The 15,400-nt window shown below is 40.9% G+C and overlaps 1 protein-coding gene across 3 annotated transcripts in view; it reads left to right on the top strand.

Annotated features, from left to right (window-relative positions):
- Window positions 1-10,742: 10,742 nt before the first annotated feature.
- The window catches only part of B3GALNT2 (beta-1,3-N-acetylgalactosaminyltransferase 2), a 33,467-nt gene continuing 28,809 nt past the window's right edge, over window positions 10,743-15,400 (top strand). Inside the window, exon 1 of one of the 3 annotated variants that reach the window (XM_026109892.2) lies at window positions 10,743-11,006. In XM_026109892.2, the coding sequence (XP_025965677.1) occupies window positions 10,904-11,006 (103 nt within the window). In that variant the 5' untranslated portion in view covers window positions 10,743-10,903. The remainder of the gene's footprint in view (window positions 11,007-15,400) is intronic. The other 2 variants (XM_026109890.2, XM_026109891.2) reach the window with 2 other exon arrangements.

The following is a 15,400-nucleotide window of genomic DNA, read 5'->3' on the forward strand; positions in this document are numbered from 1 at the left end:
TTCTTAAAATATTTTTTAAAAGGAAGCAACAAAATGCCTAATAAGGTTCTTCAGGGAATCCTTCCTACACTGTAAATGATTTGGTAACTGCTCTGATCACCATGGCAACACGTTCATTTGTCTTTCTGCATGTATGGTTTTAACTGGAACAGCAAGGAAAAGGAATATAGGCCATTCAGCTTTATTCTCAAAGGCTTTGTAAGAAATTGCATTTGTGGCTCATGATTAACATTTCCATCTAAAATAACAAAATTGCAACAACTTATTGCAATATTGCAAAACCAGCTTACTTTCTGTTTCCAATTAGCATTAGCATCTAAAGCCTTCAGATGGAAACATTTTGTGGTAGCTTTGAGCATTGTTATAAAAGCTGTATTTACAAAAATTCAGTATTCTCAGTTGTAAGAGAAGGAGAATGTCATTGTTTTGTGTTTGAGGGTTTTGTGCGTGAGGTTTTTCTTCAAAACTTTTTCTTGACTTATTTGTGAAGGGATCAGATGTCACATTTTTAATAGCTAACTCATGTGTGTGGTTTCTTTCATCAATTCACAACTTAATCAGATAATTAATTTTATACATATTAAGATGGTTTTATGCTTTTAATTTTTTAAAAAGGAAACAACTAGAGTATAATATATTGCATATTTATTACAGCAGATGTTTATAATATACCTGAAGAGATTAAACAGTGTAAGCATATCACCTTCATGGAAAACAGGACAGCCTTATTTACAGGGGCCTTATTTACCACTTCTTTGAATGGATATATACAGCTGGCAAATTGCCGATTTGAAAAAGGGACCTGGGAGATCAGCTGTTCAAAATAATTATTATAGCTCTGGATCACATAGGAATATATGCCTTTATTCAAGACCAGCATCGAAACATTGATCCTCTGAAGAAAATGGCATGATTTGTTCTTATTTCATGCCAGTTTTATCTACAAATCAACATTTTAAAGACTGTCTTTTCATCCATGCCCTCCAAACCATAAAATGTCTGTGTCTTTATTGTATTTCTTGCTTTTTTGACATTTGCAATGGTTTGGATAGTCTGCTATTGTTACTAGAGTTTAATGCTCAAACATCTTGCCTCGAAATCTAGATGAAAATATCTGAAAGTTTTTCAACATTTTTCTAAAAATAAATACATGCTCTTTCATGAAGTACCATGTTTTTCAGGGAAAAAACCAAATACGGGACTGTCCAAGAGTAAGGTATCTTCTGTGGCAATGACTTTTTATTTTCATCAAACTGGCTGACTTGATTCTCACTGACTTCAGTGAGAAAAAAAACAGTCCTGTTATCCTCCTAGTCTTATATTCGGTGCTGTGTGAGTTTTACTTCATGTGCCATTAGGCTTGTCACTTTGTGTTTCAGGCCCAGAAAATAATGCATGCTCACTGTTAACAGTGTGAGGTATGGCTGTCATCTTATGGAATGAGAATTTTAAGAACAGATTTAAGTTGACATAGTGCTATCAACTTATTCTTCATATTATCCTAGTGTTTGCTGCTATGATGAAGTAAGACTTCCCAATGGTGAGTTAATGGTAAATTATAATGTGTCAGTAGTGTTTGTGGGGTGGGCTGTTTTGCATTCCTTAGATTCATCTCCTTAAGGGGCTTACATTCAGTTTAAAATGTCATCATTTCAATACAGAAAACTATTTCCCTTTTCTCTATTATGTGCCAAATTCTCCTTCCTACACAAGGTATTAAATTAGTAGCAGGCTGCTTGGCCAGTGCTAATAGGCAAGATTTTTAAGCCAGCTTCTACAAAATTATTGAGGAAGGAGGGGAAATACTGGAGGGAAGTTTAAATTAAGCTATTCTAGGTCAGTCTATACATTAAAATAAATACAAACTTTGGTGTTTGTGTCAATGATACAAAGGTAAACCCAGGGGGTATTCCCAACTGGTTCAGAAGGGCTTTGAGAAGGCTTGAGTATCATGTAACAAGGGAGCTCATGGGACAATGACTTTTTGCTGCAGTGACTTGTAACAGTAGAATCAACTCTGGCAGAAGGAAAGAACACTTTAGAAACAATGGTCTGAAAAGGTGAATATTAAAGTCTAGAACAGTAATATAGCTATTGTTAATCAAGTTACTTTTCTGATACCAATGGAGGAACAAAAGATATTCCTTGGTAGGACGTGATATATAGTTTTCCTATCTTCTCACTGTACAGGTAAAAATCCTTATGCATTGGCCTAGAAAATACCATGGTTATGGCACTCCTTTAGGGTTGCATCAGAATCTGAACTTGTTGCTTCAAGGAGACTAAAGAAAACTTGTGGGAGTTTTTTTGCTAAGAAATAGAGATTTCTTGTACAGAAAAGTAATAATAATTAGTTTAAGGCAATACACTGACTTACATAGTACCATAACACGTGAAGAATAACAGGCAAAATTACCAGAATAATTGCTGTATAAAGTATTATAGGCACCTGCATATTTCATCTTTAGGGAGAATGATACCTTGAAAGTGAAGCGAAGTACAATGCAGTGAGAAATGTTTGAAAGAAATATTGTACATTGCATCTAATTGAATTCAGCATTATTAAATTAAGTGTAGCCATTAATACCAGAACTGATATGGGAACAACTTTTCTGTTTGTTAAGAGGAAGGTGCATGTCTGAGTTTATCAAACACAGTTTCATCACTCAAACTTGTAAATAAATGAAATGAGAAGCTTTACCCTAAAATAGGACATTTTCTTTCTTAAATTCCTATTATGAAGTAGAAATTGCACAGGATTGTCTATTACTGCCACCTACTGATAAAGTGATAAATAGCCGACCGAAACAGAAAAATGTAAATAACAAGCCTCAACTAGAATGACCTTAAAAATGGATTTTAAAGTAATATATGTACACACAGAAACCGAAAGTGAGTATTTTAATTTTCATGGTCTGCATTCTGTAAGGTATCATGTGTCACCATGTCACTTTTGAGATGTGCTTGAACCTCACAGTTGAGTTCCAAACTTCTCAGTTTACAAAAAGATGAAATTCAGATATAGGGTTTGGTTAAATAAATCCGGTATCTAGATATAAACCATTAAAAAGTTTGGTGATCTTTGGGTGCATTGGTTGGAGCTGCTGTCTACTCCTTTCTTGCTTTTTTTGTATTTCGTTTTTCCAGTTTCCAAATGTAATTCAGATGCCTTTGCCTCACTGGTGAAGGGTTTACCAGCTGTGCCACCACTTACACCTTTGCCCTTTCTCTCCCTTCAGAAGGTGATGTGATTGCAAATTGCAGTAAGTCCTGGCTCTAGGGCTGTAGTGGGCCCCAATACAGTGAGCTACTAATAATCTATCCTGCTTTCCCTTCATGTAACTGAGAGTTGCTTTATTCCTTCATATTTAAACTTCGCTCCTGGCTTATCTCCTGGGTTTTTTATTTTGTGTTTTTTCCAATTATTGGAATCTAGGTCAAATATCTCTTCATATGCCACAGGGTAAGTATACAGATAGAATTGAATATAGGCCACTGCTTACACTTGGAAAAGCATTTTACTGAAAATGCACTAAACATAAGTGTGTATTTCAAAAGACCACCCATTCCACAAAATCTATTAGTTATGTATCTTCTCACTGCACCATATCCTGTTGTGCCTTTGAACTTTAGGCTACATACAGCAGCCCTTTGTGTTTTGTACAGCATGCTCTGAAGAGGTGCACTATGGTTTTTTTCAAAGGAAGGAGTGATCCAAACTTTCTGTCAACTTGGTATTTATAGGAAAAAAAATTGTAAAAAACATTCACTTGTCATTGATTTAAAGATTTTTGTACTGTAACAGCCTCTCTCTGGCAAATGCGGCTCACATGACTTTTGGCTGAAAAATTATCCCTGACTTTCTTGTTCCAAAAACTCTGTTCACTACCAAGGTCCTTCTACTGATTCTTGACTGTGTTTCCCTGGAGAGCACATCAGCCTCTATCCTACTCATCAGAATACTGAATTGAGATTTCCAGTATACATATCTGCAGTGCTGATATATGACTATGTTTGTCATACCTTAAAAGATCAGGTGAAAAAACGTCAGATGTCAAGGTTCTCATGAAGAAATACCTAAACAGAAAATTGAGAAAATATGGAATGTAATAATAGCCTCTTTGAGGTCTTTTCTTCTTTCTCAAACCGTGCATGTATGTTTTGTTCTGGTATGTTTGCTTTAGACTATGGAAAATAGCTATAGAGAGTAACTATGAAATACCTATTCATGAGGAATTAGATAGGGCTGTAAAACTGATTATATTGCTTTACAGTTCTGCCATATCAGCTAAACAAATACTTGCAACAAGGGTATGAATGTATTTATGGATATTTAAACAGTAGCTGAATAAATGTAAAACTACATTAAAAGATAGTTAAAGTAACTAACTTAAGTACTCACTTAGGAAATATCATAGTTAAATTTGCATCATTCCCTTCAGCTATGAATACTCAATTCTTCAAACTAGAGTGACTTTTGCAAGTCAAGCACACAGAAACCGAGGGGAAAAGCAATGTGAAATGTTAGTTTCATTATTTTCCTGGTATCACACAGAGGCAATGACAGTTGTACCAAAGAGCACTGAGCACCTTAGCCTTGTGACACTCTTTCTTTGGTGGGCCCATCTCATTCATCTGACATCTTCTGCAACAAATGAAGCAGCCATCTGATACGTTCTCCAGCAGAGCAGGTCCATTCTAAAGCAGGGCAGGTCCTATGTGGGAAAAAGAGCACACAATGAGGTAAATTTTTTTTTTTAATGAAATATAGCCTGCATATTATCAATCCAATAAGGGATAATAATGAAATGATAAATAATATGCAGCCATATAATATGCTTAACTTTCTACTAGATACGTGATTAAGAAACAAAGTTGCTGTCATAGGTCTCAGCAGGACTTTCTGGAAGCCTTATTCTCTTCCATATCCATATCCTGAAGTCTTTGTGCCACTTGTTAAAGTTAGCTGTATACTAGCTACCAACTGGCTATTGCCTGATTATTAGATGTTTGGGGTTGTTCAGCATCTCTGTGAGACAGTCCTCTGTTTGCTCTCAGATATGTGTCTGTCAAGATTTAGCAGCTATCGTATACACAATATTGAGTCCACTTCTATTTTTGTTGATCATGAACATGACAACAAGTCAACTTGGAATGAGATATTTATTGATGCATTTGGATTACTATGATGTCCTCCAAGCCAATTTTGCATGGTAGTTATAAACTCTTGTGCAGGTTAGGTTGGATCTGATTTTAAAAAACCCCAAACAATTAAACAACCCCTGCTCTCCAAGACAATGCAAGGATATTCTAATTTACCCCTTTCTAGCATAAGGGATGGTGACTTGGTCACCCACCAGGAGATGCTGATGTGACCACTCTGTGAGTAGAAATGAAATGTGAAGATCCACCTTTCCTGAAATGAAAGTGAGTTGAGGAATGTTGGATTATTTTTTGTCTGAAGAAGATGAGAGAACTGTTTTGGTAGCTAAGCTCTCGCAATGCCAGTGAAAGGAAAACCCTGGTCAGAATATTCTTGGACCTCAGAGAAGTCAGTCTAAACTGGCACTTCTCAGAGCAATGTGCCAAAACTGTTTAAAATGCTGAATAGTAAATATCAGGAAAGAAGAAGAGTGAGTTATAACCCTGTTGCAAAAGACATACTCCAGCAAAATTTCAAGCCCTTATTCCAAACAGACATGAGAATAATTGAAATTCCAAAAGAAAAAGGTCAGCAAAATCAGACAAGTAATTTTACACAAAACAAGTGCATTTTTTCTTAATGTTCTTACAGCTCCTAGCTACAGGCTATTTTCTTATCAACTGGTACAAAGGGATTGCAAGATTCAGTTCTCATGCAACCAAGTCCTGAAGCATTTTAACCACCACTATGGAAAGAGTCATATCAATGTACGTTCTATAAAGGAAATGCTGACTTTTTGACCTTTTTAGTTCCTTGAAACTCATAGTAAAGGGGCACATAGAGCAGAACTGGTAGTCATAATGTATCTGGGTTTTTTTTTTTACGTTTCTAGGCCCTTAAGACACCATTAAGGAAAATAACCACAGGCAAAATCTTGTTAGATTCTTACCTCCATTCAGTGTACAAATGAGTACAGACCTCATGCCACAGTGTCTGCTGTCTAAAGCTTTCTAATAGCATCTCTCTTCATACCTGCCCATCATGGTCTTTAGAGATTTGGCTGGTCACATACCGCTGACTTTTATTTGCCGCTACCAATTATATGAGCTGGCAGACCCTTCAGAAAGACAGCCAGTTTTCCAGAGACCAGTTTTCAGAGAAGCACCTCAGTCTGTCCTCAGGAGACCCCACAGATATCGATTGCATTAATAGCCCCAGCTGAGCACTCTAGGAACCTGTCTGTATCTGTAGTTCATCATCGTCAGAGGGAAGGCTGAAAGGAGAGGCAGGGAGACATCTCTTCCATTTGGGAAAATAAGCAAAATCCATTTCTCCTAACAATCCTAAGGAAGGAAAGAAAAGGACTGATAATTCCCTAACTTCCTAAATGCATAGAGTGAATCTGTTCAGGTAATGAACCCTGGGAAAAACTAAGAGTAACATTTCCCACACGCCTAGGATGCAAACTTGCAACCCTTTAAACTAAACTAAAACCACTTTTACCCTGACTTGTAACCTCTTTGAATGTATTTTCTTTAAATAACTGAAGGCACAATGACATTGTGAAATGTGAGATATCAGCATTACCGGAAGGTGTGGAAAAAGCTTAGCCTCAAATACCAAAATGGAATCTCTCACCGCTCCTTCCTTTGCTTTCAAATGGAGCACACACATCAATAATAAAACATACAACTCCTTGGGGATAAGATCCGTTAAAATCCATGCAGCTTTACTGTGCTGCTTCTTCTTGTCTGTTGCTAAGCGTCCTAAAAGAATCCCAGCCACCCAGTCAGGGCAGGTTTGTCTTTTCATAGTAGATATTTTAATGATTCTAAAATCTCCGGAAAAGTTTCATTGTTAAATGAATACATTGGCCAAGACTTTTCAAAAAGTGTGCCTAAAATCTTGAATCCATGTTTACATACTCAGATATTAACTTGCTTCCCCAAAATACTAGTCACTCCACAGCCCTCAAGAATGTGAAAGTGCTTCGTTAATGGAAATCTGCACTTCTGAAAACTAGGTGCCTACATGTCTGATCATCTCAAGATTTACACACAGGTGCACGCTTTCAATGTTATACACAATGTGAGAAGTACTGCTGCTTGCACCATTAGCAGACTATGAAGTTGGCAGTTTTAGGTCAAATCTCTGGCTTTAAAAATCTTGAAGAAAGTTTTACAGCAAATAAAGTAGAAAAATCATCCTTTGTGACTGAACTCTGTTTTTAATCATTTCCTGCATGACCAATAAAAATGCATATATATCATCCTTCTGTCCAGGATGCCCTGTTTCTAGAGTATAATGAATAAAACTAGGAACAATTTTCTCCTGTTTTGTATGTTATATAGTCCTTTATCCTTGAGCATGGTGAGTGCATGATTGGACAGACAGCAAGGTATTAAGGAACTGGGTCCTCTGTTTTATCTGCAGTAATATATCTATCCTGGACATGTTTATTAGTAAGATCCCCACCAGTTCACCTGGACTGGAATAAAGCTTAGGGAGAGAACCTGTTAACTATAAGGAATATAGGAAAATACAGAGTAATTTTAACAGTTGGACCAGTTTTCATTTCTGCAGCTGAATCTCCAAAAAGGCAAGTCAAATGGAAGTGGTGATTAATAACACTAACATTTTTGTCTCATTTTTTCCCCTAGTACTATTACTTGCTACCAAGTATACACTCACTTGTGTATTAAATATGTGTGTATGCAAACAAAATAAAGTTGATATATTTCCAACACATTTTCCTTTTGTTGTTTAAACCTAATATATAAAGGTTAAAATCATTTGTTTTCCTTGGAATATCTCACCCCAACTGACAAAAAAATAATCTTAACTAAACTGTGCAAAAGGACTTCAAACATTTTCCAATCACTTTTCACAGCTTGAGGATTTTCAAAACCCAATTTATTCTTTTCCTAAAAACTCAATCCTTTCATTCAATTATACTTTATATGTATCCAGTTCTATTACTAAATTAGGTGTTTCTGATAGAAAAGCATCAGCAAGCCATCATTTACACCTCATATTAACTTCTAGATTATACATTAACTCCTCAAAAGCACCTGATTATTTATGCACATCACTTTTTCAGACAGATTCACCGCACAGAAGGCCAAGGAAATATTTCTCTGCTATCTGTGTTCAAAAAGATCAGAGACAAGTAACTTCTCAAAGCGCCTACAATCTTACGCTAATCTTATCTAACCTCATTTAAACTCATAGCACTGCACTGCAGTGAGCAGTTTTGTGGATGGTCCCCTGCCCGCCTGGTCAGTCTAGAGCCTCCCAGCTACTGAAAGTGGTGGCTGTAGGCCAGATGCAAAATTGAGCTTGGATTATTCACATCTCATAACATACTTTCTCAAGAGCAAGAATGTTACTGTCATTTCTTGGCCATGCTGCAGTCATGACACTTTGATTTTCTAAAGTCCTCCTGTAATTTTAGTCAAATAACATATTCCACTTTTTGGAATAACATATTGTGCTCAGAAACACTTCTTATGTTTCTGAGTGCTATAATATTGTTGTAGTTCTTTGCCAAAGTGAAGCACTCTTAGTTTTATTGGATTAATAAAGGATTGTTCTGGGAAGTTATTTTTTTATTACACAATGACTTTTTAAGAGGGTCAGTCTGCAGATAATTGTAATGTCGCACAAATAAAGATTAACTAGGGAAGGTTTTTTTTCCCTAGTCCTTCGGAGCTACTATGAGCACAAGAATGAAAGTCAGAGAAAAAAAGCTACTGCTCTGTCTCTTAGGTTGTCTCTTATGTATGTCTATAATCAAAATAATAAAATATAAAATATAATATAATCTCTAATAATAATAATATATAATATAATCCATTATAATCAAAAGAAGTTCTATTCTGAGGTGTGACCAGTCTGCAGGACCTCAAGGCTACTTGGCCTTACAATCAATGGTAACAGGTTGGGAGGACCACCTGCTACCAGGGGATGACCAGAGTACAACATACTCTGACTAAAATGGCCATCCTTTAGCACTCTGTCTCTGCTTTAGCCCATTATGGCAGCCAGGATAGAGTTTCTCTATCAGGGCTACATCTGTTTTGAGATGTGGTCTTCAAGGACGCCTTCCATACAGTTCAAAGCCCTTCCTGCTTTCCATGGCACTAAGCAGAGGCACGGAGCTGAGAATGAAACATCCATATTCACCTTCTGGCTGTTTCACAGAGTTGTGAGTGACCACTGACGAATCACTTGACATCTCTGATCATTTACTCAGCTAAATAGCAGCAGAGCCTCTTCTCTGGCCCTTGGGATGGTACGGCATAGCTTGCATCTCTACACCTGAACTCTACCCCCCCCAGAACAGGGTGGTTGTATGGCCTCCTGGGGACAGTCCCCAGCCCATGCTATCCCTTGGGATGGTGTGTGTAAGTGCTGGTAGGCCAGGGCCAAAACTGCGTCAGGGATATCGGTGGCGTACCAGCAGTTAAACACTATGGACGGCTGTGCTTGCATTGGTGCCCTGGCTCTGTTCAGTTTACTGCTCCAGACGCAGCCTCCGTGTCTCAGTTCCCCTCTCTGTGGAAGGGGTAAAACAATGCCTAGTTTTCAGGGGTGTTGTAAAATATCAATAGCAGCAGAGGGAGCTGCTACCACAGAAAAAACAAGTGTTGGCGCTTCCATTTTATAGCAGTATTGTAGACATGTAAGGTGTCGCTGTTCTGGAGTCAAAGATTTGATTTGATACATGCTTGGCGTGTCCATGCATCTTATAAGGGATTGTGAGGACACCTAATCAGGAAATGGATTTAAATGTGCGCATTTCAGATTTCTGATTAAAAGGGAGTCCGAAAAGTAACAGGACAAGCAACTTTTCCACTGAGAAGGAAAGAACTGAAACAGTAATGTATTTATACCATTTGAGATGCACTCAGAGACATCCCCGATTAACCTTTTGGCATGGGGCATGAACAAAAACTGTTCTTGGAGCAGCAGAACTAGGGAAGTCAGGTGTCCTCCGCAGCCACATCCTTTCCCTGTGTGCTCCAGCCTCTCCTGCTCCCCGGGCTCCCCGACACTGGCCCGGCCTCGGGCCTGCCGCCTGGGGCTGCCAGTGCCGAGCAGGGCAGAGGCCCTTTGGAGCCCGCGGGCCACCGCCTCGGAGCGGGTTTGGAGGCGGTTGAGCAGCAGGTACCGAGGTTACAGGAGGCACCAGCGGATGGACACGGCGGTGCCACGCTGCCCCGGGACGCCAGCACACACACAGGCAGCTTCTGATCTGCTAAGTGACCCCGACGCAGCTAACTCCTGCCACGCGTTTCCTAGGTGCGTCGCTGCCTCACGGTCAGCTACCGGCACCGCGGAGAGAGGAAAGGGGGGGCCGGGCGCGGCGGGCACCGAGGCGCCCGCGCCCTCCCGGGAGCCGGGGCGGCGGCTCTCCGCCCCCCTCCCCGGCCCGGCCCGGCCCGGCTCCCCCTCCCGGGGCCGCAGCTCTCCGCCCCCCTCCCCGGCCCGGCCCGGCCCGGCCCGGCTCCCCCTCCCGGGGCAGCCCGCGCCGCCCCGCGGCATTGTGGGGGTTGTAGGCGGCCGCCGCCGCCGCCCGCGCTGCCGCCGCCCGCCGGGGCCGGGGCGGGACTGCAGTTCCCGGCGGCCGCGGGGCAGCGGAGCCCGGGCCGGGCCGGCCGAGCGGCGCGGGGAGGAGCTGCGGGCGGCCGAGTCGGCCCGTAGCCGCGGCGCGGCTGGGGGAGGCCGGCGTGGAGGGGACGGGGCTGGCTGCGGCCAATGCGAAATTGGCTGGTGCTGCTGTGCCCCTGTGCGGTCGGGGTCGCGCTGCACCTCTGGCTGCTGCTCAGCTGCCCCGGCGGCCCCGGGAGGCACCCGGCAGGTAGGAAAGAGGCGGGCGGCGGGGGCTGCGCGGGGCACCGGCACCCTCGGCGCGCACGGCTGCGGGGGCGGCGGGCGGGCTTCCTCCCTCCGGGAGCCTGGCGAGGAGGGGATGGTGGTCGTGGGGCCGGCGGGGCGGGGGGAAGCGGAAACGGATCGGGCTGTTCGGCCTCGGTCAGTTCGCGGGTCTCGGTGCGCGCGGGGTGTTTTTGCCGTGGGGAAGGGGCGAGGCGAAGCGGGCGGCGGCTGTTGGCGGGAGCGCCGCGGGCGCGCGCCGCTGCGCGGGGCGAAGGGGGGCCGTGGCCGTTAAACGGCTCGCGCGGTCCCTGGGCGGGGGGAGGGGCGGGCGGCCCCTGCGGCCGTTCCTGGCTCTGGGGGGCGCTTGCCGGCCGGCGGCGCCGCCGCCGCTGTGCGGGTCTGGGTGGTGGGAGGTGGTCTGCAGAGGGACAGGGCGTGAGGGGCCTGTCTGGGTTTATCGGGGAGAAAAAACAACAACAACAACAACAACAACAACAACAAACATTATAGAGAGCAGGAGAACAAGGCTGAGCTGCTGTTTTTAAACTGGAGGTGCTGTAATTCCGCCAAGGGATGGCAGAGAGTACGTTGGAACTTCCTTGGGCGGCAGCAGCTGCCTCCATCACAAGCGCCTCTGCACCAGGAGTGCAGTCTTGCTCCTACTGAGATGTGCGGTGGGAAAAAAATTTCGCTGACTTTTATTTGTGTGGGATCATACCCTATCCTATGAATAGCTTTTTGCACTTTGCTATGTATTAAAAATCCCTAAAGACATATGTTGCACTCCTCATAAAATGAGTTGTGTTTTTTAGGCCCCAAATCAGCTTAAGTGGTAGAAAACAGGCATCCATTGGAAGAGAAACCAACCAACTGTAGATACTGTTTGAGGACATTAAGAAATGTTCTTTTTACAGAGTGTCTAAAAATAAGCAGGAATTTTTTTTTTTTAACTGGAGACCTGCTTTGAACTTTGTCTAGAGACCCAGCAGTCTGTTCATTAGCAAAAACACACTTTATTACCAGTTCCTGTTACCTCTGCAGAACATACGCAACTGTGAGGAAACTGGAGTCTGTTTGCTGATTGCCAATGATAATTAATAATGCAGGTGTGAAAGGAGCAAGGTCAGTGAATTTGAGTAGTCTGAAAGCCACAGAGTTGTGCAGATGTCACTGTATTCTGGTAATTGCATAACAGATGAGTGGTAGTGGCACTTGAGTGATAAGAGAACACAAGTTACTATTATTAGCCTGAAATGCGTTCAAATTGTCTGGGTTGTTTTGTTCTTCATCTTTCATGGTGCCGTTCTTGTTAATTCAGTGCATTGATTTGCAATTTGAAGTAGCAATGTGGAATCTCATGATGACCTTCTCTACAGAGCCTTTTTTCTCCTAACATTCATTTTCTAAAGAAAATCCAGAAGAAAATCCACTGCGGGATGGAGGGGAGAAACATTCCTGTTTGCGATTTCAGTGTTACAAGCAGTTGTTATTGGACTTTGTGCTTATTATTGTGGAATTATATTGCATTCAGTAGTGTTAGGACAAGAATATATGTATTTTTTTAACACACTGTCTCTTTCTGGATTAAAAAAAAGTAAAAATGCATCCTGTTTGTGCAGAGGTTATGGAGTCATAACCCGTTGAGTAAGTGTTGATGTTGAGGGGAGAAAGACTGATGCTTCCTATAAAAAGATGACTTCTATCATCCTTAGGAAAATGCTCAATATTATACATCTACTGTCTCCTTATAGGTTGATCTTCATATGATAATTTAAAGAGTTTGCCTCCTAGCCTTTAGAAAGTATTGTGTAACATACAAGCTGTAGGTATGGCTGCCTTGGCAGCGTAAAGAAGGATGAGCTAAGGGACCTCTTTTATCTCTAATGTCTCATGTACTGTTTTTTTTTTATTTTTTGAAGTGTTTTAGGAACATTAATAAATTAGTATACAACAGAGTAAGAAATACCTCTATTTATTAAAATGCTTCTTGGACCTGAAACTATTCAAGAAGGTCTGGTACTACATGATAAAGCTAGTCTTGTTTCATTCAACTGAGTAACTTTGTTTTTTCTCCTGTTTAGTGCTTTTGCTGCTTTTTTATTATCTACTATCTGGAATCACTGGCATGACTAAAAACTAAATTTGATCATGGGACAGTATTTTACAATAGGTGTGACATTAAAAATATATTTTGTTAGCCTACATAGTGTCTCAACAGTAGCGAAATTAGCTATCAGCAGAGGCCAAAGACAGAGCTCTGTTAAGCTGGGTTTGCAATGCTTTTTCTTCTCAAAGTACTGTGGATGTAACTCGTGATGGTTTTACAGTTATAACTGAAATCTCCATTTATACACTGTATTAACTGTTACTCTTAGCAATCTGTGGTTAGTTAGTTGTTTCCCGTCCTTAAAAACACAGGAGTAGAGCAAAGAAAAGTATTTGTAACTGTTTTTATCAAGGTAACATAAACTTTTTTTTAATTCGATGTTACTTTGTACTGCAAATGCAATGGGAAATTAAAAGCTTCAACTAATATGTTCTTTTTTTAAAAGCTTAATTCCCCTCTCAATAATTGTAGCACCAAAAAAGAATGGAAATATCTATAAAAAAGATGATGGCCTATTTTAATGATTTAGTACCTACCTGTCATGACTGAATTGTGAGCACAAGACTAGAATGGACCTTTTGGGCCATCGAGTCTGTTTACTTTTTCTAATAAGCAGCTCTTGGTGTTTGTCTTAAAATGGCGGCTGGGCAGGTTATATTTGTTTAGTGAAGGGTTGGGATGGCTTTTTGTTTGTTTATTTGGATTTCTAGCAGTCTTTGGAATAGGCTGCTCCAGAAGTTTATTGCCCTGATTAGAAATGTTTTCTCACTTGTGGCCTAAACTTACTTGCAACTGGTTGATGCCCTTCTATTCTTGGACCAATTTTGTCCTTTCTGTTAAGAGTCTTTCTTCTCCTTCAAGTACACTTCTATCATGTAACTATAGAGAGCTAAGGTATCTGTTTTAAACCTTTGTTTTCCTAAGCTGAACAATTCAGGTATTTCTAATCTCTACTTGTGAAATAAGCTTTCCATTTCTCTTGTAATTGTAGTGGTGTATTTCTGTTGTTTACATCTAAAGTCATCTGACCTATAGGCAATGTTCTGGACAAGTCTTCACTCAGTCCTCCTACTTCTCTGCCCCTATTGGAAGTACTTCCTTTAATAAATCCTTCTTCACAGCTACCCTCTGCTAAAAGCCTGTTGTGAACCTGCAGATTGTGGCCCTCAGAGTCACCCATCTTTCCCTGTACAGTATTCTGATTTTCCCATGTTTGTTACAACTTTCACCTTGATGTAACAGAAGGTGGTAAAGTGTGCTTCTGGGAGGCAGTACCCATAAACTGAAAGAAATAAATAGGATCAGTTCCAAGACCTGAAGGCGCACTGGCCTTTGCCTTAGTGTCCTGGCTCTAGTGACTCTTTGCTGCTCTCTTCTTGCTCTTCAGTTAATGGGACTGTAATTTACACTTCCAAGCAGGGCTTTGTGTAAGAGTATGTTTTTATTTATGAAGTTGAAGTCCACATTTTACGGATTACAAACAGTAGCTATCCAAAGGAGATTCCTAGGTAGAAAGCTTTAGTTAATTTTTGTAAAAATCTTAGAGAAATGCTAATTATAAAATTATTTGAGAAACTTAAGTAAGAAGAAAAGACCTGCTTTTAGCACTCTAGTTGGATTCAGTGCTTTGTTGCTATTTGTATGTTTTGATTGATAGCATGAGTCTGATGAGGATGCCTTCTTGAATAGGAAAAATTACTCCTTTTGGGGCCTCAGTTAGTGTATCTAATCAGAAAGCCTCACACATTAAAATGCAATATACTAGTTCTTTGCTGATGCTAATGCCTTTTAAGACATTATTCCGGTTATGTTTCTGGGGCGGTGTGGCAGCTAAAATTTGGTCCTTTTTTTTTTTTTGAGTCATTCTTTTCCTAGTGAATATTTATGCAATAAATTAACCCCCCCACCATTTTCTAGAAACTGCTTGTACACCATCTGCTGTCTTTTGGTTCAGCACGTATTTCTGCAAGCATGGGTATAATGGAACTGTTACAGGATTGGTTAGGCTCGTGTTTAGTGATTTACCTTGCAGAATTAGAGTTACGTCCTGCATAGACTAGCCTGTGTGCCTGACAGGTGACGGGGGAGGAGGGAGATTTTAACCTGCTTTTGGCTTTTCAATATAGAAATAATATATGGAAACATCCTCTCAGGTTGTGAATGATACCATGCTCCATAAGAAGAACATCTACCAAAAGGCAGTACTTTCTTAAGAAAAGACGCCTCTTGAAATATGATAAGTTTACCTGTCAGGGAGTAGCATATTGCTT

This window comes from Dromaius novaehollandiae, chromosome 3 (genome assembly GCF_036370855.1).
Source record: "Dromaius novaehollandiae isolate bDroNov1 chromosome 3, bDroNov1.hap1, whole genome shotgun sequence".
In the NCBI taxonomy this organism is placed as follows: domain Eukaryota; kingdom Metazoa; phylum Chordata; class Aves; order Casuariiformes; family Dromaiidae; genus Dromaius; species Dromaius novaehollandiae.